Below are 25,423 nucleotides of genomic sequence, written 5' to 3'. Positions count from 1 at the left end.
TGCCTCTTTCATCAAGAGGCTCTATGTCTTTTCACGCCTTGTCTGCTGTATTATAGTGTGAATGTAATTACCGCCTTGATACCCTCGTTCATGGTATCTTGATGTCGGAAGTCGAGGAGGGAAGAAACCTTGACGACCTCGGGAGGGTAACTTCTATTTGACACGCTGCGCTCCGTGGTACATGGGAATGCGAATGCATGGAGGAACAGCTCTACGGCTCCCTGCTCATTATTGCTGCTGTGGATGATCCTACCTTAGGTACTATTAATATACGGAGTATGCTTGGGGGTGAACTGGTACGGTGTGGTCCGTGCACGACAGGGGGCTGCTGAATGGTCAACCTCACCGCGCCTTGGCTTTTGAACGACCGTCACGACATGCCGCCGTCCTACGTCTCGACGGTTACAACGGTATCGCGACAGCTTTACCCTATCCCATCTCGGCGCCATCTAGCTCTCTTTGGATGCTGACAGTAGTTTTCGCTCTTGGAGGGGTTATCTTTTGAATTGCTTCAAGCTCGAACTTGCTGAACTTGAACTCTTCAGCCGCAGCCGCTTCTTCTCTCTTCGCGGAGCCACTCTTCATCCCCGGTTTCAGATCATAATCATCAACCTGCATCCATCAAGATGAACGCCCCGGACCGGTAGGTTGATATTCCTTGTTCTTCCTTCCGCGTGTTTTCTGTTCTTCTTTGTCCCCCCCTCTTCCTTTCGACGCCTATTCGATCCTCCAGGCCCGTGGGATTGAAAGGTCGGGTTGCCGGGTGGTGCACGAAGCCCATGAGCGAGGCCCGGAGGCATTCGACACCAACCAGTCCTCCTCGCTCGGTCTCAGAGGCACGTCCGCCATGGCGCGCCTTATACGAAGATGTCCAGCAACGCTGCTTTCACCAGAGAGATTATGTCATCACGGGTCGAGGCTCCTCCTCCCTGGTGCATGGAGCTTTCCGACGATGAGCACGCCGGAAGATCTCAGCTCGAAGAAACTCTCTTGAGTGCAGTCACCTTGGGCAGTCTTTCCTCAAGGACCTTGGACAACAACCGGACTTTCTGGCAGCAGACCGACTTTGTCAATGGAGATTCGAAAAGCCCATCTTCGACAAGGCTCTTCCTCCCATCTTCCACCACCACACTCCCCCCCACCACGCAACGTCACAAGATCTCAGTCAACTTCAGAGTTCCGAGTTTCACTTGGACCACTTTTCGATCCTCACCATGGCGTCGGCGAATTACAAGCACGACAACACTGTCGAACCCAGGTTCGATTTCCAACGGACCATCGGCTTTCCTTATTGACTAGTTTATTTTCTTCAAGCGAGACGAAGTCCAGAATACTGACAAGGTTTCTTCCTCCAGCTTTGAGCTCTTTGTCCTCCAAGAGGGCGAAAAGAAGATCACCGAGAAGGTCGTGTCGGGTAAGGCCCTGATTTCCAACTGTGTCCGGCATCTCGAAATCGAGGACTCGAACGAGCGGCTAACCTGCATCTCCCCCAGGCATGTCCAACTGCTCCGACTTTCTGCTGCTGAAGGAGGACCATACCCTTGGCAACCTCCTCAGCACCTACCTGCGCATGGCCCCTCATGTCATGTTCGCCGCTTACAAGGGTGAGATCTTGCTCTCGCCCCATCCCGTCTTCTGTGTCGCTAACTCGCCCCGATCCCAGTCGGACACCCCAACGTCCCGGAGGTGCTTATCCGCGTCCAAACGGATGGAAGCATCACGCCTCGCGAGGCTCTCCTGACGACCCTGAAGCAGCTCGTTGCGCTCTACGGCCAGCTGGGGCGTGAGTTCCAGAAGGAGCTTGCCCTCCGCAAGTACGCGGACCAGAGCGAGAACGCCATCGCCGACGCGGCCGGCCCTGCGGGCACCTCGGGCCAAAACGGCATCTAAACGACTCGGCTGCCTTTCCTACTCCCGTTCGTTCAGGGTGGAGGGGACTTTGGCATGAAGGGCGTTCGGGGACGGCGTTCAAGGTCACGGCATCATGGGGACAGGGATACTGCGTTTTCTGGTCTGGGGTCAATCTGGTTCATGGGGATTCCGGGATCTCTCAGGTTCTGCTGCTTTGGTTGTAGTGGCCTCTGCCGAGCCAGCATCCGCTGGGAGGGGCGGATGGAAACGGAACTTCAACAGGCAAGACAAAATCTAGACGGGTGTCTCTTTCGCACGCCCTCGGCCCATCCTCCAAAAAGTGAAGCGCAACCTCGCCGTGAGATGACTTCGAATGTCTTCTGCCGTTCCGTCTCCCGTCACGCGAAATGCAAAGAGTAGATAACCGCCTCGGCCCGTTTTCGCCCTGCCCTTGTCGCCCTCCATCGTGTTCACCTACGCCGCTGGAGCGGTGATGCCCGTCGGCCCTTCGCCTCCCGGGATGAGCTGTCCTGTGTGAGAACCCCGGCACTTTGTCTGGCAGAAGGAGGCGGGCGCCAATGTCCCACTCACCATGCAGATGTTGTTTCCGTTCAGCAAGATCTTCTTCAGCTTGGAGTGGGTGCCGGAGTAATCGCTGGTGGGAGAGTGAGCTTCTTGCTTCGGCACCCTGAGACGCAGGCATGAACGGGGGTGCTTACAACTCGGTGACGTCCTCGAGAACCATGTCTGTTCATCCACAAAAGTCACGTGGGTTAGCTTTCCGCAGCGCTGGCAGCGGTGGTGGTTGTGGTTGCGGCGCCGGCTGGCGGATGGACGGGGCCGAAAAAAAAGGGCGGGTGTAACGTACTGACGTAGTCGTCGAAGCCGACGAGGGTGCCGGTGAACTCTGGTGATTTGTCACGTCAGAATATAAAGGTTCGGGCCTTTGTTTTTCTTGTTTTCACGGGGTGGTCGAGGGGGGGCCCCGGTGGGGAGATGGGAAATCTCACCTTTGTCACCTTTCATGATGACCCAGATGCGGGACCCGACGCACTTGTCGATGAGTTCTGCAGAGGTCAGCTCGTTTTTTCCGCATTTGCCTTTTGATCAAGGATGAAGGCTTGCGAGAAAGACATGCGTCTGCATACCTAGCGGGAGGAGCTGAGCAGCCATGGTGAGCGCGGGGTGCTTGGAACTGCTTCACGAGGGCGTTGGTTGCAACTCAAGGCATGGATGGACCTGATGATGGATGGGCCATGCGGTGATGTTCCACCCACGGCGTACCGTCACGCGTAACGTTGGTGTATTTTACGCGGGTACCGTAACACAGGTGTGGCACACTCAGGTACGTAACTCTCTGCACAGTGGTTACAACCATCAACCGGGGCTGCTGCGGATTCTCTTTCGATGCAATCCCTTCCGTTGCTGATTCGCCACGCCCTCGTCGCGGTGGGCGCGTTTGCCTAAGCTAGACTCGAATCGGTTGCACCGCTCCCTACGCCACCGCAGCCCTGGCTTGTCCAGCATCTGAATGCCATGCCGTCCGCCCGCCATGGAATTCTCTCTCTCGGCTGCGGTACATCTGGGATCCCTTTTACGTTACCGCGGCGAATGAGAGGAACCGGCAGCTTTTGTATCTGTCGCCGTCGCTCCCGCTCATCGCTGGCTCCGCTTTCCTCGCTGCCAACGCGAGCCCGGCATCTGCTGTTAGTTTGACCCTCTTCTTTCCCGTCCATCCATCTACGCGCGCCCTCCGGCCTGACCCCGTCGTCCCATAGATCCCGCCAGGGAGGCGCCGAGAGAATGGCCTCTCGAAAGCCCGTTCATCAGGTGTGGCATGTCAGCCGCGGAATCGTGTTTAGCGGCGGCACCACCGTCGTGTATCCTCGCCTGCCGCCGCCGGCGAGGTGTTACAGCCCCTCTGCGGCTGCTGCCGCCGTGTCGGAGGAGCCCGGTCCAGCCAGCATGCCGACCGTCCCGTCCTCTCCCAGCCCGGCGGCGGCGGTCTCTGCTGCCCATGAACCGCCGGCCGCCGTGAAGAGCGAAGTGGTGACCGCCCTGCTGGAGACCAGAACCGTTGCCGCTGCTTCTGTATCCAACGCCACCGTTACGGCTTCCAGCTCCACAATTACATCTACCACGGCGGTGCTTGTCGAGGAAGCCGAGCGCAAGGATGGGCCATCTGCCGCCAAAAAACCCGTGGACAAGCCCAACCCTGAGAAGACCGCTCCGGTCGTTCCGCCGTACACGCCGCTCGATTACAAGATTCCAGACAAGGCCTTTCAAAATGCGCGGAATGCGCCTCCTGGCTCGCCTCAGTCGTTCTGGAACTACAGCCTGTATCGAGGCCCGAGCGAGACCGGCGCCCTCGATGCCAAGGTCAAGGTTCATTATTGCACCAGCTCGCGAACCACGGAGCGGGTTGTCAAAGAGCACTTCTCGCACGAGAAGGTTCTCGGCTTTGACCTCGAATGGATGTCCAACGCGAACCGGTATTCCGGCCCTCGGAAGAACGTTTCCCTCATCCAGCTGGCCTCGCCAAGCCGCATCGGCCTCTTCCACGTCGCCGCCTTTCCGAGGAACGACACTCTGGTCCCGCCCGCTCTCAGAGCGCTCTTGGAGGATCCCGGCATCACAAAAGTCGGCTGTTGGATCAAGGGCGACTGCACGCGGGTGGCCAATCACCTGGACGTGCGGGTTCGCGGCCAGCTCGAGATCAGCCACCTGTACAAGCTCGTCAAGTACTCTCAAACGGGCGAGTACGGCCAGATCAATAAAAAGCTGGTCCGCCTGGCCGCCCAGGTCGAGGAGTGCCTCGGTCTGCCGCTGTCCAAGGAGGTCGATGTCCGAATGAGCGACTGGAGCAAGCCGCTGAACATGGCGCAGATCCTCTGTAAGCCATTGCCCGCCTGCCCTGGTCGCACCATTTATGTTGTTGCTTTTCTGACAGGTGTAGATTCATCATCGGATGTGTATGCCTCGGTCCAACTTTACCATGTGCTCAACCATCATCGGCAACAGCTGGCGCTGGTTCCGCCGCTGCCGCATCACGCTGAACTGGATCTCCCGATCCCGTTCGTCGTGCAACCCAGTCCAGAAAAGCCTGAGGCCGCCGCTAAGGCGGCTGCTAAGAGCGGCCAGGATGGCCAAGCTCAGGCCGTAACTGATGCCGGAGTCCCTCAGGAGGGATCAGCCTCCGGCGCCCCCTCCGTCGCGGCAGCGCCCTCCGTTCCTGCCGAAGAGCATGTCGCTCCCAATGAGATTGACCCCGCAGCTGGGACCGGTTTAACCAACCTGGCCGAATAGGCTTCTCAGCCGACGGATGTCAAGCCAAGTTGATCCGATACGGCTCGGTCTTTTTGAACGGCTACGGCCGTCAGCGTGAGCGTCGCCGTTCGTTCGGCTGGGCACCCGTCGTGGCTGGGAACGTTCCCCCGCGCCGTTCTCATCCACTCACCCATGCATCCATCACGCCATCACACGATGCGCGAGGGTCCCCTACGACATGGAGGAGCGGGCAGATCAACCCGACGGCTGGGTGTGACTTCCCGAGGGGTTCAACGACACCAGCCTCAGGGAAGCATCTCTTCACGGCTTGGGCTGGGGGATCCTGCGCCACGCTGTCAAATCACTACCACCTCCGCCAAACCCATCCGAAGGCGGCCAGCGATGACGGCAGAGATGCCGGGCTCCTTGTTAGAAAGGTTCGGGAGGATACTTGTTCTTCGGGGTGCAACGGGCCAGAAAATGGCCTCAGCTACAGGTTGTACGGGGCCCCCGAGGCTCATTGACGCGATGTCTTGTGCAGTGACTCAAGCGACAAGCCCAAGATTTGTGATGCTCGGTATCCATGTCCTCCACCAGCTTTGTTCAGGTTGGAGCATGCAGATGTTGGGGAACAAAGGCAACGGCGGGTTGGGTGGATAACTGCATTTGGAGAAAACGGAATCCCATTTCGTCCCAACTTTGTGGTTCAAGTTAGCTGCAACGGGAGCTTTGAATGTCGGTGCGTCATGGCATGATGTCATTCTTGGAGAAATGTTCCGTGACAAATGCACAGGCCGGATCAGGACAGTTCCTTACCCCTCTCTCATCTCACATTTCTGTAGAGGTACATCTTCTAGGAAATGTGAAGTCTTTTCAATGTCAAGTTGAAGTTGCAATGGCAGGACCTGAATAGGATGGGATCCGTCCGGGTGCTTTGGCCAGCAAACTGTTGCCGTGGATGATGAGTTTTCGTTGCTGTGTGTAGTCCATGTCTCAATGGGGAGTTGGGGACCCGAAACTCCAGCTCTGATTGCTCTGCTGCCATCACCGCCAATGCCAAAGGAGAGCGGATTGTGTGGGCTTCTTCGTATGGCCTTGATTTGAAGGTCTCGGTTACTCCTCTGTGACATGGTCTCGTGGAGAGGGTATCCATGATTAGGTACTTCACCTTCACACGGCTTACCTCCCTTGGCCTTATAAGAGCTCAACTTAGTTACGGTACTTTCCGTGGCTCAATATCCCTCAGCTACCTTGGTAGGCAGTGCTATCTTGTAACAGGATCTATGGGGACTTATACCCTGGTCCTGAACCCCAGCAGGCATTCTGCCTGCTCAGACCGCCATTCTAGGCATCCATCGTATATATAAGGAGCCTCCAGGAGAGGTATATTAGATAGTTGTTTTCTTCTTTTAAACAACAGCTTCCAACTACTCCTTTCCGCTGTATATACTCTTATAGGTCCGGGCCATTATAGTTATAAGCCCGGTGCCTTCCTGCTACGTAGAAAAAGAACCTCCCTTTCTTGTTATAAGCCTTTAAATCAATCTTTAAGGCGCTTAGCTCGTTTATTTTCTCCTCTCTCTTTTAAAACCCGTTGCTAACTGTTAAAGTACTTTCCTCGGTAAAATAGACTTAGTCTTTAAGGATTATACTTTCAGCGTTATACGGCTAGAGACCTTCCGCGACTAGGGATAATAGTTCGATTACGTTTGAAACGAAGCTTATACCTACAGCGTATAATAGATCTGTAGACTAGAAGTAAACGTTAAAACGGTTTTAAAAATCCTTAATAATAATTAAAAGCCGTTTTATATAAATGCTTATTTAAAGGTCTAGCAGTAGCTTAAAATTTAATACTAGTAAAAGCTTCGGGACTAGTAGAATGCTAATCCGGAGGAAAGGGGCCCTGAACCGGAAAAACTAGGAGAACCCTTTAAGTCCGACGTAGACTATATATATAAGTAGAACCTTCTCCGGTATTTCCTAAAGACCCTATAAAACGATTCGAATGATTAAAGGAAGGCTTATAACGTAGTATACTATTTTATCCTTAATACCGTTCGGAAGGATCTGTTTAAAAACGCCTTTAACCTTTTTATATTGATAAGATAACTATAGATCTGCTGTAACGTCCTGTGTATTTTGGAAGCCTAAATTATTTCTATTTAGGCGGTAAAGATAAAAGCGTTTTGTAAAGCTTTCTTTAATATCTTTAATAAAACTAAAATAGTTATAGACCCTTTCGAGTAGATTATAAACTTCCGTTACAAGTATTACAACGTATTTATAAACGGAGTTACCGATATAGTCGGTTTCCTAATTATTACAGCCTTCCTAAATATTATTTAGAAACGTATCGCTCTAGGATAGGCTTATATTAAATATATATTCCTAGCTAATAAAGTTATCTGAGGCGACCCTAAGGAAACTATAAAGGTATATATAAACTAGCTATACTAATTTCTCCTTTAGAACGGAGCTAGGGTATATATTTTACTATATATTTATATTACTTTCGGAGGATATAAGTAGTTATCTAACTAGTAAGATCTATTAAAATAAGGGTCTGATAAGAAAAATAACGGTAACGGTAAAGGTAAGCCTTTTAAGTTAAAGGGTAGCTATAGATAAGGAAAAGGTAGGAATAGTAGTAGAAAAGGCAGTAACCGAGGCTATAACTAGTCTAATAATTAAAATAGGAAAGCAAACCGAACGTTAAAGGTTTATTATAATTGCCTATATAGAATCCTTGAACGATATTATTAAATACCGATTAAATACTTTAATTTTAAAGCTGCTATAACTAATAAAAGTAAAAGAAGCAGTATAATATCCTAAAGCCTATACTAATATATCTTCGACGACCTTATAAAGCTTTAATAAACGGACTTTAGAAACGAGTTGTAAGCTTAAAGGATAAGACTCCTTAGTCCTAAAGTATTACGCTTACTACTAGGACCGGGCAGTAAAGAACCCTTTCCTAATTCGGTCGGAGTTAAGTTAAAACTTAATAATAATAAAGACTTTTCGGGGCCTTTCGTTAAAGCAGTAATCTTCTACAACTTATAAATAAAAATTTAACTTCCCTCCAGTATCTATACTATATTTATTACCGACTATTACCCGTTTTATAATTCTATCCTTTTAGATAACTATAAAGCAGTTTATATTATTAACGATAAGTTACGATTTAAGCTTAGATCCTAATATAAAGTCGATAACCTAAACGACTATATAGGGGCGGGTATAACCTTTTTCTAAGTATAAGCCCGTAGGTAATAAAGGCTTAGGAATATATTAAACGGTAATAAAGGTCCTAATACTAAAGACCTAATTCTAAAAGATACAGTCTTTATTAATAGGTTCTATATTAATATTATATTAAAGGTAGCTTTTAAACGGGCAGGCCTTTAATATTACAGGTAGGACGGAACCTTTTATTATAGCCCTATAAAGTATAGTCTAGTAATAAGATAGTTAGTCTATAAATATAATTTAGTATTCTTCGAATACAACGTTCGTTTTACTTATTTAAAGGTTCTTCCGCTTAAGTATACTATAACTATATCTTTTACCGCTATTAAAACCCGTTTAGCCGCCCGATCGAAAAAGCTACTTCCTAAGAGAAAGGATATAAAGCGTTTATAATACCTACGTATAGGATACGTAGGGCCCGAAGTAATATAAAGACTCGTCTTTATAGTTAAAGGAGTTCGGTATAAAGTAGATAGTATCCTAAGAAAGGAGTATAAGAGTTATATACAAGTATACGCTACTCGAGTTATCTTATACCGACCCTTTAAAAACCGCGTTATAAAACCCTTCTAGAAGATTATTTAAAACCTTTTCGAGTTTAATCCTAGGTTTAACGGTTTAAAATAGCTGCTTATAATTAAAGACAAATAAAGTAGGAGAGTAATCGTAAAAACTCTAATAACTAAGTCGCTATATATTATAGCTAAATAAATTAAAGACACTATATTATAAGTTAATATATAGTTTAGCTTTAAAGTCTATAAAATCCGGCAGGATAACGATACTAATACTATTAGTATTAAAGAGTATACGGATTATAAAGTCTGGATTTAGAACCTAGGGATCGATTTTAAATTTACCCTAACCTATACCTTAGAGGCTAACGGAGGATCTAAGCGTATAGGATATAAGATTATTAAAAAAAGGTTTACTATACTTTTCGAAGCCCGCTTACCTTGCAACCTATAGCTAAAAGCTATAAAAGCGGCCGCTTAGCTAATCAATATTATACCTTTACAGCGTAACGATTAGAAATTATTAAACAAGAAACTATATTTATAGTTTTAACAATACTTCCGTTAATACTAACCCGAGTTTATAGATAATCGTATACGAGATCTAAAGCTTTACTTTAACAACTTATATATATATAGATACCGGGTATACCTATTCGATAAGCAACGAAAGGCGAATATTTACCGGAAGCTATTTAAAATAACCGAGAAAGCCTATATCGGTTACTTAGTTAAGTACTAAGCAACTAATATCTACCGGATTTAGGTTCCTTAGCTTAAAAGGATTATTATTACGTAGAACGTAATCTTTAATAAAAAGCTCTTCTATAAACCTAGTAAAGAATATATATCCCTATAACCGTTTTAAATTATAAAGGATATTATAAAGCTACTTAAGTCCGATACAGAGTACTAGGACGCTAGTATAGTAAAAGAGCCTAATGATATTAACCCTAAGAGTTTAGAATACTTAGTATCTTTTAAAAAGCTAGAGATAAGTTTTAACCGGCTAGAGGGTTAGGACTTAGGGAAGGGAGTATAAGCAAAGAGTATACTTTCCGTAGATACCTTTACTAAACTATTAAAAACAGGATCGCTTATAACTAGACTCCTAACCTTAAAGCTATTTATTAGTCTTTTATCGCTTTATACAGGACTTAGCAGGATTACAAATATTAAACTTTATACTAGCGATACCTATTACAAAGGTATAATAGTTAAAGACTAGTATCCCGTTAATAGGACCGTAAAGCTTAGTATACTCCTATTAGGCCCCTATAATAATAATATTATAGGACTCCTTATAGTTAAGGAAAAGCTTTTGTAGCTAGTAAATAGTATTTATAGACTATTGTAAAGCGTTTATTATACTATAGATACTATAATAAAATAGTAAACTATAGAAAGATAAGACCCTAATCCAGCCCGTATTAAACGTAAATATATTAGGAAGGTATATAGGCCTGCCGTATATTAAAGTAAACGGTAGAAAGGTTAGAGGCTTAAAGGTAAAGACGATAATAATAAGTATAGACTTATCGGATTTATATTTAGGATATATCGAGACGATAGTATATATCTGCCGAATTAAAGATACTAGGAAAGCTTTTATACAACCTTTTTCCTAAACAATTCTATTTATAAAGGTAATAGCCTTTAAACTTATATTATCCATTACATAGTAGTAGCGGCTGTAAACTAAAAGTCTGTAAAACGTTTGGATACTATTCTTAAGATACTAAGAATATATTTCTTAGAATTAGCTAATACTAAAGTACTTTAACGCTTTCGAGATATTAAAAACTATAAATTTAAATACCTATTCTTAAAAGCTTATAACGAAGAGATTAAAAATCTCGTTAACCGGAAAACTTAGCGTATTATCTATTACGTAAAGGTTAAAGGACGTCCCTTACTTTTTAAATAGGTATTTATATATAAGTTCGATAAGTATAGTTATATTAAGAAAGTAAAGGTATATATTTATATTAAAGGCGATCTATAATACTAAAGCACTTTTAAAACGACCTACACTACTACTCTTGCCGCTTATATATTTCGCTTTATAATAATAATCGCTACGTACTTTAACTTTAAAGTCTACTAGTTTAATATTAAATAAGTATTTTTAAATACCTTTCTAGAAACGTCGGTATATTATAAGCTCCTAGAAGGATATAAGTAGCTAGAGAAGTATATTTAACTTTTACGAGCCCTTTATAAACTTTAAAAGTTACCTTTCCTTTAATACTGAAAGTTCTCCTCTATTTTACGTAAATTAGGCTTTAAAGCCTTTAAAGAAGAGCCTTGCTTTTTCTACGACGATTAATATAAAGTTACTATCGTATTCTACGTTAATAACTATCTTATTTTCTTTTATTAAAACTATACAGATAAAGTAAACTGTATTATAAATACTTTTAAAGCTAAATATAAGTTTTATAAGAAAGGAGAGGCAAAGTAGTTCCTAGATATAAGAATTATTAAGGACTGTTCGAAGCGCCGGGTATTCTTAGTCTACAACTAATATATTAAAAAGGTAGCTAAAAGGTTCGATATTAACCTTATAGTTCGCGCGCCCTATATTTTACTTCCCCCTAGCAATCTTATTAAATATAAAGGGATTGCTTTAAACGACGAAATTAAGCTTTTTTAAAAGCTTATTAGTTCGATACTTTATATAGCTATTATAATTCGCTTAAACGTAGCTTTTACTACGTTAAAGCTATTTTATTTCTTAATAAATCCGTTATACTAGTATATCTTTACAACGTATTAAGTAATTTATTATTTATATAAAACAAGGCATTTAAAGATTATATATATTAGCGAGGAAACCGAGTTATAAGTACTCTTTATTATAAAAGACGTATTATTTACTAATTACCTCGATACTTAAAGGTCTACCCAAAGCTACGTAATAATACTCTTCGGGGGTATAATTATATAGAAGGCTGTAAAGCAGTCGATAATTACTACTTTATTTATAAAAGCCGAACTAATAACGCTTATAAGCATTGCTAAGAAAACTATAGCGTTATAACGCTTTTTTAAAAATATTACTTTAAACCTTAGAGAGCCGTAAGTAATCTATTATAATAATACTAATATAATTAAACTAATAGTTAAGGATAGAATACGGATAAATACCTTTTTAAAGTATATCGATATCTATAATATATAGGTAAGAGAGTAGGTTAAAAAAAGTACTTTTAGTATCGAATACCTTTAAACGGTACAGATACTAGCTAACGGATTAACGAAGAATCTGTTACAACAGCGTTTTAAATATTTTCGGAAGCTCCTTAACCTTTAAAATATTATTAAACTAGTATAGGATCTAGAGGGTAACTTAGAATAAAGGGTTAATTAATAGGACTTACTCCTAGAAACTTTATAATAAGGGTATAGAACGTTAGAAACTAATATAATAAACCGATAATTTAAATATTTAACCTACGCTTCTTTAGCTCGGCGTATAAATACGCTTTCCGAGCCTCCGCTTCCTTCTTCTTTACTTTAATATCCTTCTTAGCCTTTACGTTAGCTAGAAGATACTTTAAAAGCTCCTCCTCCTTATCCTTATTATTATCCTTCTTTACTGCTTTACCCTTATCCTTATCCTTAGTCTTTTTAGTAAAGGGAGATTTATCGTCCTTCTTCTTTTTATTAACTAGGCCGGAAGGAGCAGAAGTTACCGTTAAAGAACGTTTACGGGTACTAGATAGTATAAAGAGACCGGACTAAGCTAGGGTAAGCAGCGTTAAAATATTATTAATAATATAAAGGAGTAGAGTCTTTAAACTCTCCTTTAAAGCCGGGAAAGACTCCGGCTACTAACCTTTAACGATACTAGCCTCTAAGTCCTTATATATATAACGGGTACGATCGATAATCTGTATATTTATTAGAACCTATAGATCGGGTCTCTAAAATAACAAACTTATATTCTTAGAAGCGCCGGCTTACTTATATTATATATATTAAATAGTAATAAACGCTAGTAAAAAGGGTTTAATATACGATTAAAAAGATTAGTTAAAAACGTAATACTAGTTACTATAATAATTATCTAAAACTTTAAAATAATAAAAAGGAAGTTTTATTTAAGTCTATAAGACGTTACTGTTTTATAACGATAATAGTAGGTTTAATCTACGACTGATAAGTATAAGCCGTTACTATACTTTAAAGCTAATTTAAAATAATTTATATAAGGTTTAATCCGTTAATTAAGAACCTTATAACCGTCCTTAAACCTTTACGGAAGCTTAGAGAACGGAAGTTTAATAGAGTTAACTTTACTTTTATATAGTATAATTATAATATTTTAATTATCGTTAAAGGATACTGTAGCGCTATTAAAAGATAACTTTATAAGCGAACTAGTATTACTATCCGCGTTAATAGGTTTTCTACCGCCCCTAGCAGTACGGAAAGCTAGACAATTATTATAATACGTTAGAAAACTATAGATAATTATAATAAAAACCAGTCGGTTACTCCTTTATAATTAAAGGGTAAGAAAAATAGTTTTAAACGATCGAAAATATACTTTAAACGATAAGAATTAACGATTTAGTTTATTAAGCTATTTAGCGATATACTCTTAGTACTAAAAAAATTAATAGAGCTAGAAATCGATATAGTACTTAAAAAAGCTATTTCTACGGTTATAATAATCGGAAAGATCGCTTTTATTATTATAGTTTTAGAATATTATAGTTAACCGGATTATTATTAATATTTCCGGAAGAAGAATAATTTCCTTTATTAATTTTTAAGTTAACCTTTTAAAGGCTTAGAAAGTCGACTAATTACAGAGACTTTAAATTGCCGGATACAGCCCGTCCCGAAGTCTAAAATAGCCTATAGTATACTATAAAGGGATTCAACTCCTAACTACCCCGTTAAAAAGGGTGCGAGAGCTACGACGGTATTTCTCTCTTTTCTTTAATTTTCAGGATCCTGTTATAGCAGTTGCTCGCTGATCACGAACAACTGGGGGGTGTGTAACAGGATCTATGAGGACTTATACTTTGGTCCTGAACCCTAGCAGGCATTCTGCCTGCTCAGACCGCTATTCTGGGCATCCATCGTGTATATAAGGAGCCTCCAGGAGAGGTACATTAGATAGTTGTTTTCTTCTTTTGAATAACAGCTTCCAACCACTCCTTTCCGCCGTATGCACTCTCACAGGTCCGGGCCATCACACATCTCATGTCCCTTACATCACCACCAGCCTCTGCTTCAGAGCCATCTCCCTTGTAACTAATCAACAAAATAAATGCGGTTCTTGACCCGGGCATCGCCATCCCGCCCCCATCGATACATCAACGCAAGACGGCTCGCCATGGCCACCACCACCGATTCAACCGCCACCTCCTTCCCCTTCAAAATGCATGTCACCCCCGACAACACGGGACTGTGGCACATCCGCCAGACCGACGAGGCGGCGAAGACGGTGTCGGAGCTACTGCAGCAGGACATGGAGGTCTGCATGACTGAACATCGTTGACAGCGAGGATAGGCGCATAGTTGCTGACTTGAGATAACCCCCCCTCCCCGTTCCATTATGGGGTGGTGCAGAAGCATCATGTGTTTTTCAACCAAGACGGGTTTCACAACCATGTACGTCTGATGCTCGACCGCAGGGCATTGCTTTGTCTCGCAAACCCTTCGCGAGCCCCCCCTTAGCTAGTTACCTGGTGCAAGGTAGGTAGGTAGGTAGGTAGACAGGCATGGTTCACTGACAGGCTCAAGATCCCCCACCAGCTCCTGGCCCTCTACGGCACGGGCGCTCCCGCCTCCACCATCCGCGCCGCCTACGCCGAGAACGAAACCTACCAGCGTCCCGCCCTCCCTCCGCACCAAGACCTGCCTGTCGTTCCATTCCTCCCCTGGCCGGGAGCGGCAGAGCCCTATTTCGGCCAGGAGAAGTACTACCCCGACTTCCTGCGCTTCTTCCAGGAAGAGATTGTCCGTCTTGGTGGATGGAGAGAAGTGGTGGCGAGGTACGTGCTGGGGTTGGATTTGGGGTTGAAAGGCATCCAGCACCATCACCACCATCACCACCACCACCACGAGCACCACCACCAGCACCAGGACCACCACCACCGCCACCACCACCAACAGCAGCAGCAGCAGAGGACGATCCTGGGCCAGCCGGCGGCCGAGGAGGAAGATTCACCTCTGCTCACCAGGCTGTTCGCGGGATTCTTGCACCCCATGATCCAGCTCATGTACGGGATTGAATGGGCGCAGGAAGCGGTCGTGGCCGAAGGGCTGGCCCAGGCGGCCGTGCACCCGGGGGACATTGGAGAGTTCCTCCTCGCCGCGGAAAGGCTGGCTCGAGAGCGGCAACAGAACGGCGGCGGCGGCGGGGACGAGCCCATCCTCTCCCTCCTGGCCTCGGTTCGGAGCAACGAGAAGCTCGCGCAAGCAGCCAAGGCGAGCGACCCGAACAAGGTCCGCGACGGGGTGCTGGCGCGGGCAAAGAACGAGATGATCTCGGCGGCGGCGCGGGTGCGCGTTCGTCCGGAGGAGGTGGAGGAGAAGACGGCCGAAATGTTCAACGCGGCCGTGTTCACGGCGACGGCGGCCGCGCTGGAGCGGGTTGGCAGGCCCGGAAACGCAAAGCCGGCCAAGGTGGACTTTTTTCTGATGTGAGCCTTCTTCCCCCAAGACCGCGCTCCCTTGGCCTCGAGACAGCAGCTCAGCGTGGGAGACGTTGGCGCTGGAGAAGGCGGGCGTGCAGAGTGCTAAGCCCAGATGCACGCGCGCATCCGCAGGCACCACGTCACGTCGGCCCCCTTTTTCGTCACCGTCAACGCCCAGCCCTGGATCCCGCCCGAGACCAAGGCGCGGCTGCTCGAGTGGAAGATCCGCATGGACCTGCTCCAGTACGCGGCGCGCGGCGCGCCCGAGCTCTCGGCGGAGAAGCTGCGGAGCTATCAGCCACGGAATCCCGACGCCGGTAGTGCGGTTGCTGGTAAGATAGGAGGAGCAAGAGCCGGCGGGATCCTTTTTCTTTTCTTTTTTTTTCTTTTTTTTTTTTTTTGGATCCCTCCCTCATCCTCTCGCTCTCCCGAGCTAACACCCCCTTCCTCCCCTCTCCCCCTCGCGCAGAAATCATTGCCCGCCTCCACACCATCTCCGACGACGGCCACGCAATCAAGCTCGGCCGCGCCATCGGCATATGCCGCAACATCTGCCAGCCGTACGAGGAAGAACACCCGCCCAAGCCTTGGCTTGCCATCAGGGGCGACGAGATGTGGAAAAAGGTCTGCCACTTGGTCGTGGATTCTGTCGAGGGGCCTGGCCCGCTTTGGGTGAGAAGCACCGGGTTCGACGAGGCCTGGAAGGTACGTTTCTTCTTCCTAGCCGCAACGCAACCGGGGCGGAAGAGGGGGGTTGCGCGTGAGGAGAGCGAGCTAACGAGCGGGCGTTGTGGTAGGACATTCCGGATGTCGAGGCTTGATAGGTGCACGTGTGCGTCGTATGGAACGAGCGGAGGAGGGCCTGGCTCCCATGGCTCACAAAACCGGAATCAGCTTGAAAAGGGCATCTTGGAAACATGGTATCACTCTGTATTTCCGAACGCCATTCCCTTTCGCCCACCTATGTAGTTTAATCTAACCCGATCCACTCCTCCTCGCTCTCCGCCACATCATCCTGCATGATATCGTTCAATGTAACCTCCTTTTTGGTTGACGGCAGCGCTTTCACGCCACCATCCTCTGCCGCCGAGCTCTCCCCGCCGTTGACAGCCGGCCTGTCCTTGGCCTGAAGGAGGTAGTCCACCATGTAGACGTTGTCATCTGCCAACTTCCGAACATCGTCTTTCATCCTGGCCACCGCGCGCGCCACCACCCGCAGCTCCACGTCCACCTTGCCGCGGTTCGCCGCCAGCCAAGCGCCGTGCTTGTCGACCAGCGCCTTGATCCAGAGCAGGCAAAACTCGACATGCGGCGACTGCTCCGTCTGCGCGGCCACGAACCGTAGCAGCCGCGCCACGTAGACGGCCGGGAAGTTCTCGACCACCAGGTCGATGTCTCTGTGCGGCACCGCTTGGAAGACGCGCTGGATCAGCCCGGCCTCGTTCAGCCGGAACGCCATAACCAGCGCCTTCAGGTAGTCCTTTTCCTGCTCCAGCACGGCGAGCGTCGAGGCTGGCGTGATCTCCATGTTCAGATCGAACGGGTCGAACTGGACGGTGGCGTCGAGGCTGTAGATCAGCAAACCCTCGGTGGACGCGGCGCAGAAAGACATGCCCGTTGGCGAGAAGGCAACGCCGCTGACCCGGACCTCCGGCATCTTCTTCCGCGCCGACGGGTCGCCGCGCTTGGACCCCGGCAGGGAGCGGTCGATTCGATCCTCCAAGTCGGACGCTTCGCCTTGGTCATCCAGCAGCCCGGCCGGCCCGGCCTCGGTGATGAGCTTGCTGTTGAGGAACTCCTGGGTGCCCGAGAGCGACAGGTTCACGCTCACCGTGAACTTCTTGAGCAGCACCATGGTCGTGACGGAGTACAGGCAGATGTACTTGCTGTTGCCGCCGGCCAGGAGGCACGAGCCGTCCATGCTGTAGCGGATCGTGTTGAAGCTCTTGGTGCCCGCCACATTGGCCGCGGTCCGGCGGTCCGTGATCCTACGGCCTCCCGAGACGTCGCGCCGGCCGTCGACACCCGACACCTGCTGGGCTTCGGAGACGGACCAGAACGACAGCTGGCCGTCGAGCGTCGAGATGGCGATCTGGAGCGAGTCCGGCCGGAAGGCGATGTCGAGCACGTCCGACTGGAGTTGCAAGGGCTCGCTGGTCTGCGTCCGGCTGAAGATGGACCATATCCTCGCTGTTCTGTCCCAGCTGCCGCTCACGAGCAACCCGCCGTTGGGCGCGAAAGCGAGCGAAGAAACCGGGCCCTCGTGACCCGAGAGCCGGTCGAGCAGCTGGCCCGTCTGGACGGACCAAATGTGGATGTCGAACGAGTCAATGGACCCCGCAGCCACCACCTCTCCGCTCGGGTCGACGGCCATGCACGAGAAGGACAGCCTCTCGGGCGCGGTGAACGTCCGGAAGTTGCGGTACCGGATCAGGTCCCACGCCCTCACCGACCCGTCTAAGCTCGCCGTAAACAGCACGTTGCCCTTCTTGGCAAACTCGCAGGCCGTCACGCCGCTGGTGTGCTCGGTGAAGGTGACGATGCAGAATCCCGATTCGATGTCCCAGACCTTGACCTTTCCGTCGTCGGCGGCTGTGACGATGCGCTGGCCGTCGGGCGAGTAGACGAGGGCGTTCATGGCATCGAAGTGACCCTGTTGCTTGAGGATGTACGACTCGGACTGCCACTCCCACACCAGCAGCTGGCCCAGCTTGGACGCGCCGAACGCCAGCCACTCGCCCGTCTTGTTGATGGTGACAAAGTCGATTTCGTTCTGCGAGATGCTGAGGGTGTGGATCATGTTGAAGTCGGGCATTTCGTAGAGGCCGAAGAGGCCGTTGGAGAAGCCGGCGACGAGGAGGTTGGATTGGGGATGGAAGGTGGCGCAGCGCACGGTGGCCGCGTTCTGCATGAAATAGTGCCGGTTGACGATCCTCCACTGCATGTCCTCCTCGTCGACCATGTCGTCCTCGTCCTGGCCGGGTTTCGTCGTGTACTTCCACTCAAAGACGGCGCCGTCCTTGCTGACCGTGTAGATGGTCTCCTGGTCCTTGGAGAACCAGGCGCCCACGACGCCCTGCCTGTGTCCCGACAGGACGGTGGGCGTGAAGCCCTCCTCCGCATTCAGACTCCATATCCGCGCCGTGAGGTCCTTGGAAGCGCTGAGGAAGAACCTCGAGTCGCTCGACCACTCGATGTGGCGGACGTCGTCGAAGTGCTGGGTGTGGGTGTGGTGGCGCACAAAGGGAGCAAACTCGAACTCGCCATCGGCGTTGGAATCGGGGGTCGACGGGACGTGCCAGACCTCGATCTTCCTCCCGAGACCCGCGGCAAAGTATCGGCCTGACGGCGAGAAGGAGAGGGCGGTGATGCGCGACTTGAAGGAGAAATGGTAGAGCACGACCCTGCGCGGGACATGCGTCAAGATGGCCTGGCCATCTTCGTCGACCGAGAGGAGGAGATTGCCCTGGGGCGTGAGGCCGATCCGGGCAATGTTCTTTCGGTGGGCGAACGGAAGGGTATACGACTTGCTCCTGCGAAAGCCAGCGCGTCAGCTCTCGCCCGCCACAGCGCGTCGCACCGCGGCATCACTCACTCGACGAGGTTGAAGACGGTGACCCTGTTTCCGACGGGCGAGAAGAGATGGGAGCCGTCTGGGCTGAAGAGGAGGTTACCCCGGCAGTAGACTGTCCCCAGCAAGTTGGAGAACTTGAAATCCGTCTTCATGGTCGGCCGTGGTCCATCCCCCAGCGGCAATCCGAATCAGATCCTCAATTCGCCTGGCAGACGGCCAAGAGTGGGATGCTGCTGGTCGTTCAATGGCTTGCCCCCGGAAAACTGAGAAGGTCGATGATGGACCCTCTTGAACTTTTTAGTGGGTCCCGGACGCGGGATTTCCTTCTCCCGGCCTCCGACGCCCCCCCTGGTCCGTCCTGTCCCCATCCGCGGCTGTGGGTCCCCAGCTGGAGGTGCAGATGATTCTTGGCGGCTGCCCAATTCCCCGGGGAAAGTGGAAAAGGGGAGCTCTATTCGGCCCACTCGCCTCTGACTGGTCAGCGCGGGATTGGGAGTGGCCTGTGCTCGTCGACAGCTGCGAGCGCAAGTCCAGGGTCTGGAAATTTGGCGGGCCAAATTCCCCTGAATGCATGAGCTCCAGTCCGTCCCCGACTCCATCCCGTCCCAATCTTCAACCAACCCTCCACCTCCTCGACCACAAAGACAACACATCCCGACCCGCGCAACCCCTTCTTCCGATTGCCCTCCTCGGTGTGGCAGTAGACCTTCGACTTCTTCCCTTCTCTGTGTCACGTCCCTTTCCCATCACCAGCTGCTCCTCCAAGATGGCCCCTGCCACCGCCGAAAGCGCGTCGCCCATTGGCATTGCCAATCTGCCCAACCAGCGGCACAAGATTGTCGCGAAGAGGGGTGCCGCCTTCACAATCATGGTCAGCAGCGCCGGTCCTTTTTGCGTTGGGTTGCTTTTTGCGTCGTGCGGTCCGTTCTGGTCGGGTCGGGGTCTGACATGTATGCGTCTTGTCTCTAGGTTGCCGGCGAGTCGGGCTTGGGCAAGACGACCTTCATCAACACCCTCTTTTCGACCACCATCAAGAACTATGCGGACCACAAGCGCCGCCACCAGAAGCAGATCGACAAGACGGTCGAGATTGAGATCACCAAGGCCGAGCTGGAGGAGAAGTTCTTCAAGGGTACGCTCCCCGACGCGTTACCTGCCCCAGGCTACCCCGTGGTAGGTGCACGGTACGCTGACTGGCAGTTAGTCCGCCTTACCGTCATCGACACCCCCGGCTTCGGTGACTACGTCAACAACCGCGACTCGTGGCAGCCCATCATCGAGTTCCTCGACGACCAGCACGAGTCGTACATGCTCCAGGAGCAGCAGCCCCGTCGCCAGGACAAGATCGATCTCCGCGTCCATGCCTGCCTCTACTTCATCCGCCCCACCGGCCACACCCTGAAGCCCCTCGACATCGAGGTCATGAAGCGCCTCTGCTCCCGCGTGAACCTGATCCCCGTCATCGCCAAGGCCGACACCCTCAGCCCCGCCGACCTGGCCAAGTTCAAGCAGAGGGTGAGTCGCAACCGTACCGAGACGAGGCTGGTCACCCGCTAACCCCCTCCCCCGTTCAGATCCGCGCCGTCATCGAGGCCCAGAACATCAAGATCTACCAGCCGCCGATCGAGGAGGACGACGAGGCCGCCGCCGCGCACGCCCGCAGCCTGATGGCCGCCATGCCCTTCGCCGTCATCGGCTCCGAGAAGGACGTCAAGACGGCCGACGGGCGCATCGTCAAGGGCCGCCAGTACTCGTGGGGCGTGGCCGAGGTGGAGAACGAGGACCACTGCGACTTCAAGAAGCTGCGGTCCATCCTGATCCGCACGCACATGCTGGACCTGATCCATACGACCGAGGAGCTGCACTACGAGGCGTACCGCGCCCAGCAGATGGAGACGCGCAAGTTCGGCGAGGCCCGCCCGAGAAAGCTCGACAACCCCAAGTTCAAGGAGGAGGAGGAGGCCCTGCGCAAGCGCTTCACCGAGCAGGTCAAGATCGAGGAGCAGCGGTTCCGGCAATGGGAGCAGAAGCTCATCGCCGAGCGCGACCGCCTCAACAAGGACCTCGAGCAGACCCACGCCCAGATCAAGCAGCTCGAGGCCGAGCTCGAGCAGCTGCAGGGCAGCGCCGTCCGCAGCCACGGACGCCGTTAAGAAACGGCGGCTCTGCGTGTTTGGCTTTGCTCTCGTTCACTTGTTCGGCCATTGCAGGCGCTCCTCTATCGTTCGGCTGTTTGCCCTTCTGTCTCGTTTCATTTCATCCTTTTGCAGCACCCGCACGCTCCAGCACAAGTCAAGTCAAGTTTAATAGAGCAAAACGGGAGAAAAGAAAAAAAAGGTGCGCAGATTCTCATCGGAGGGCTAGAGGAGCTCGGAGTTTCCTCTCTTCTTCCGGGTCGGTTGCTCCATGGCAAACACGGCCCTGGCCGTCCAGTCTCTTGTTTTTTTTTTTTTCTCTCTCTTTCTTCATCCAGAGCCTGTTTTGCTTTATTTTCGAAACTTAGGATGATGTAATTTAGCCCCTTTCATGATACCAGTTAATGAGAAAGGGCTGTTCGTCTTGGAGGATGTGCCTGGGCGTGCCATCCATGCGCATGTCTCACACAACATGTGGTTGAATGCTGAAAATTTGATTTTTTTTGGACCCTCTTCCAACCAAACCGAAACCTGGCGCCCACCAAGCCTGCCCTTCTAAATCTTCCCAGCAAGTGCAAAGCAGCAGAGGGTGTGTGTCGTCATACATGTCATAGATTTTCCATCACAGCTCTATCCATCCCATTCCCTTCCCCCCCCCCCCTCTGACCAACCTACACTGTCGTTCGGCGACCCAAGTCAGACGGCATCCATGCTAGCCCTGGTTGTCAACTGCTCGTTCTTGTTCCCCAGCTTCGAAATCTGCAGAAACGCGTCCACCCCGTACCCCTCGAGGCTGTGCAGCGCGAGGCTGCCCGCCCAGTACTCGGCGTACACCCGGCTCAAGGGCAAGCCCATGCCCAAGCGCAAGTTCGGCGGGCGGCTGGCCAGCGAGGCCAGCGAGCTGTTGGGGTCTCCTCCCGACGCCTGAGAAGAAGAAGAAGCGGGCCGTCCTGAATCAGCCTCGATGCTGTCGGAGCCCACGGCGGGCAGGCCGCTGCTGGTAGTGCCCGGGTTTGGGGCTGGGATTTTGCTTAAGCCGTGGCTGCTGCTGCTGCTGCTGCCGGGGTTGTGGTAGTGGTGATGTTGTTGTTGTTGTTGCTGTTCGTCGGCGACTTGAAGTTCCTGCATCGTGGCCGCCATCTTGGGGACCTTGCCCAGGTTGGCAAGGATTCGTTGGCTCGCAGGGCCCTTGCTGAAGGACCAGAGGTAAGGGAGCATTTCGCGGGAGATGCCGCCGCCTTGGTCCGAGATGCGGATGATGACGTGCTGGTGGGATTCGCAGATGGTGACTTGGATGGGCGGGGGCTTTGTTCCTGGCGGGACGTTGTTGCGGCCGTGGTGGTAGCGCTCGGCCACGGCCTGGATGGAGTTGCGCAGCAGCTCGCCGATGATGTACTCGAGGTGGCTGAGGATGTACGGGAAGTTGGCGTCGAGGTGGCCGTCGATGCGGACCTCCGGGAGGGCCACGTCCGGGCCGTAGGCGTGGTGGAGGATCTGTCGGACCGCCTGGGCCACGCGCTCGACCACGTCTTTGGCCACGCACTTGAGGAAGACCTCGCCGATGAACTCGGACTCGGACAGCTTGGCCCCGGGCGAAAACCACGACGCGCTGAACGTGTCCGTCAGAGCGAGGTGCTGTTCGGCGATGACACGCCGGGAGATGCGGGAGCGGAGGATGGTGTTCATAAACTTGTCCAGCTCGGCGGCGTCCATGAGGCCGTTACACTCGAGGATGCCCATGGAGAGCTTGGGGATGACCGGGAGGTGGGCTTTGAGCATGGAGCGGATGGTCTTGCAGAAGCGGTCATTGTCTTCGGTGGTTTTGATCTCTCGGACCTTGCGGAACGTGTCAAAGGCGGTGTAGTAGAGGTCGTAGACCTCGTTGACGTGAGGGTTGGTTACGACGACATAGGGGAGGCGTTGCATGTCCCGGATTCGATGAGCGATCCTGGCGGGAGGGAGAGCGGGCCCGGTCAGCTCGAGGTTCAGCGCCCATGGACATGGCAACGGCATCAACATGACTTGCCTTGTTGGTAGTTCGGTCCGGACATAGTTGGCTGAGGCGATCAGCCTCGCCTCGGTCAGGGACCGGCCGAACACCATGAGCTGACGCAGACTGATGGGTCGGGCTTCCCGGGCTACCCATCTGTTACCATAAAGAGTGAGCGCTTATGAAGCTACGTTCAGAGACAAGGCTGCGCTGGACAAGAAGATCGTACTCATCCAGGACAGTGACAGGACGCCATTTGGGGCCGGCGTGGGCATGTGAGCGCCGAGCCGTAAGCACGGGGGGGGATGTCCTGGTTGGAGCCAGGACCTGGAGGGGTCTAAGGGGAAACATCGCCGTCGCCATCCTCCGCTGAGCCGACCCTGCCATCAGCCGGACGGGCGCTGTGGCATTCTTATGTATTGGGGATCGTGACATGCTGCTGTTACCATTCGGTGGTGAAAGCGAATGGAGCGAGGCCTGGGGCTTCTCAGACGCGAAAGAGCGAGGAACATAAACAGACCCAGGGGACCCCTCGGGGTTTACATGGGGATTCGAGCACGTTGTGAAGGAGCTAGCAGCACCGTTGATGTGGCTCAGGGGAGAGCTCGCAGGCCTCGAGGATTGTTAGGTTCCAGGTAGGTTGTTATGGACCGAGTAATGTGTAAGTGTGACGCAGTGGTTGAGATCTCCTGATTCGGGTTCGGTCATGACAAGCTGGAATGGCAGGCAAATCAGATGTTGGCCCTTTCGCGCAAGGCCATTGGGCCTGAACTCGGTCCCCACCTACCCACGGTTACCCCACACTCGTGCTCTCCAGGCCATGGGAGACGGCCAAGATGCAGAACCAGTGCGGAAAATGTGCGGTGATGGCACTGTGTGACAAGTCCGACCTCCCGTCACACCCGGCTGGACATCAACCTCCAGGACTCCCAGCCCTTGCTCAGGCACAATGTCGAGCGTGTACCTTGGTGCGAAGTCACAGTCAGGAACCTGACGAGTAAAGAATGGATCCAATGCTCTCTGGTGTCCATTGCTTGGACGACCGCATCGGCTTCACCACCTGACCATCAGGGAGATAGATGCTGCTCGAGGTCGCCAAGGCCAGCTTGGAAGGGCCGTGCCTTTGTACAGTGCAGAGATTGCAGATGATGGAGGCTCCCGCATACGTAGAAGCCAGCCAAGCCTGACACACACACACACACACACCCACACACACCCACCCACACCCACACAGCAGGACGCCAGAGATTCGTGCTGCTCCACAACCCTGAAGGCACCTAGGTAGGCAACTCAATTGCATGGCCGGCAGCTAGGTACCGACGGGAAGATAGCTTGCGTTCTGACAAGGATTTTGACTTTTTTTTGAGACGGGAGAGGAAGACAATCATTGGCCGGGCTGCTGTTCCAATCCGTGGTAGGTTCTTCAGGCCCAGCGGGAGGATGAGGCGTCCAACACGGCACGGTCCATTCATTCCCTACAAGACCCCACGTCATGGAGGGGCTCCAACCCGGGCCGAGTGCTTGCGTGGCTTGTCGCCCCTCCCGGGCTTCTGCTAGAAGGGTACCTTGTATCCCTGGGGCCACTCGCTGTCTGACCCGAGGCGGACCCAGGTCCATCGCTGACAGACGCAGCTTCGAGATACCCCGCAGGCTACCCAAACCTGGATCCAAAATCCCAGGCAAAGAGAGACAAGTCACCGCGAAGGCTGTCTCGTATGCTGCGCCCCTGTTGCAACACCCACCCAGCCTCAACCCACTAGGTACCGAGAAACGCGTGCTTCGAATCCATCCATCCACTTCCAGGTCCCAGTTCCATCCCGTCCGGTCCCGCCTCGGAAAAAAAAAACACAAAGCTCGTCGAGCACCGCGGTTGACTGCATCGGTCTGCTGGACACAGCTGCTGCCGTGATCCTCTCAGCATACCTACCACCTACCTACCTAGATTTGCGCGCTTGCTCCCTGGCCGTTCACGTGCTTGACCTTTTTCTTGCCCTTTGCGTGCGAGGCTAGCACTGGATTCCAAGTCGCCCGACAACTTCTCCGGCTCCCCGGCGCCCCGCTGCCGCCTACCTCCCGTCCGTCGCAGCTCACCCCTTCGACATTCTCGCCGGCGTGCGTCTTCCTGATCGCACTCGCCGAGACCAGGACCTCGAGCGTGGTCAGTTCTGTCTACACCG

General features: G+C 51.1%; 7 protein-coding genes across 7 annotated transcripts; 4 read left to right on the top strand and 3 right to left on the bottom strand.

Moving 5' to 3' along the window:
* Window positions 1-626: 626 nt before the first annotated feature.
* VTJ83DRAFT_3440 (uncharacterized protein) lies at window positions 627-1,890 on the top strand (the record flags this gene model as incomplete). Its single annotated transcript, XM_071009819.1, has 4 exons — window positions 627-643; window positions 1,356-1,414; window positions 1,494-1,604; window positions 1,664-1,890. 4 exons carry the CDS (start codon window positions 627-629, stop codon window positions 1,888-1,890), a joined length of 414 nt encoding a protein of 137 aa, XP_070867318.1.
* A 435-nt stretch (window positions 1,891-2,325) lies between these two features.
* On the bottom strand, window positions 2,326-3,024 carry VTJ83DRAFT_3439 (uncharacterized protein; the record flags this gene model as incomplete). The annotated part of the gene is made up of 6 exons (XM_071009817.1): window positions 2,326-2,376; window positions 2,443-2,506; window positions 2,571-2,598; window positions 2,720-2,758; window positions 2,862-2,918; window positions 3,000-3,024. The coding sequence occupies 6 exons, from the start codon at window positions 3,022-3,024 to the stop codon at window positions 2,326-2,328; spliced, it is 264 nt and encodes an 87-aa protein (XP_070867317.1).
* Window positions 3,025-3,462: 438 nt separating this feature from the next.
* On the top strand, window positions 3,463-5,157 carry VTJ83DRAFT_3438 (uncharacterized protein; the record flags this gene model as incomplete). The annotated part of the gene is made up of 3 exons (XM_071009816.1): window positions 3,463-3,557; window positions 3,630-4,744; window positions 4,808-5,157. 3 exons carry the CDS (start codon window positions 3,463-3,465, stop codon window positions 5,155-5,157), a joined length of 1,560 nt encoding a protein of 519 aa, XP_070867316.1.
* Window positions 5,158-14,175: 9,018 nt separating this feature from the next.
* On the top strand, window positions 14,176-16,368 carry VTJ83DRAFT_3437 (uncharacterized protein; the record flags this gene model as incomplete). The annotated part of the gene is made up of 6 exons (XM_071009815.1): window positions 14,176-14,382; window positions 14,478-14,519; window positions 14,652-15,553; window positions 15,680-15,879; window positions 16,017-16,252; window positions 16,345-16,368. 6 exons carry the CDS (start codon window positions 14,176-14,178, stop codon window positions 16,366-16,368), a joined length of 1,611 nt encoding a protein of 536 aa, XP_070867315.1.
* Window positions 16,369-16,517: 149 nt separating this feature from the next.
* VTJ83DRAFT_3436 (uncharacterized protein) lies at window positions 16,518-19,273 on the bottom strand (the record flags this gene model as incomplete). The annotated part of the gene is made up of 2 exons (XM_071009814.1): window positions 16,518-19,080; window positions 19,143-19,273. The coding sequence occupies 2 exons, from the start codon at window positions 19,271-19,273 to the stop codon at window positions 16,518-16,520; spliced, it is 2,694 nt and encodes an 897-aa protein (XP_070867314.1).
* A 614-nt stretch (window positions 19,274-19,887) lies between these two features.
* On the top strand, window positions 19,888-21,274 carry VTJ83DRAFT_3435 (uncharacterized protein; the record flags this gene model as incomplete). Its single annotated transcript, XM_071009813.1, has 4 exons — window positions 19,888-19,992; window positions 20,091-20,253; window positions 20,326-20,636; window positions 20,696-21,274. The coding sequence occupies 4 exons, from the start codon at window positions 19,888-19,890 to the stop codon at window positions 21,272-21,274; spliced, it is 1,158 nt and encodes a 385-aa protein (XP_070867313.1).
* A 678-nt stretch (window positions 21,275-21,952) lies between these two features.
* On the bottom strand, window positions 21,953-23,681 carry VTJ83DRAFT_3434 (uncharacterized protein; the record flags this gene model as incomplete). The annotated part of the gene is made up of 3 exons (XM_071009812.1): window positions 21,953-23,204; window positions 23,283-23,402; window positions 23,476-23,681. 3 exons carry the CDS (start codon window positions 23,679-23,681, stop codon window positions 21,953-21,955), a joined length of 1,578 nt encoding a protein of 525 aa, XP_070867312.1.
* Window positions 23,682-25,423: the final 1,742 nt, after the last annotated feature.

Source organism: Remersonia thermophila, chromosome 3 (assembly GCF_042764415.1).
Source record: "Remersonia thermophila strain ATCC 22073 chromosome 3, whole genome shotgun sequence".
NCBI lineage: Eukaryota > Fungi > Ascomycota > Sordariomycetes > Sordariales > Chaetomiaceae > Remersonia > Remersonia thermophila.
This window is presented reverse-complemented; position numbering and strand designations above follow the sequence as displayed.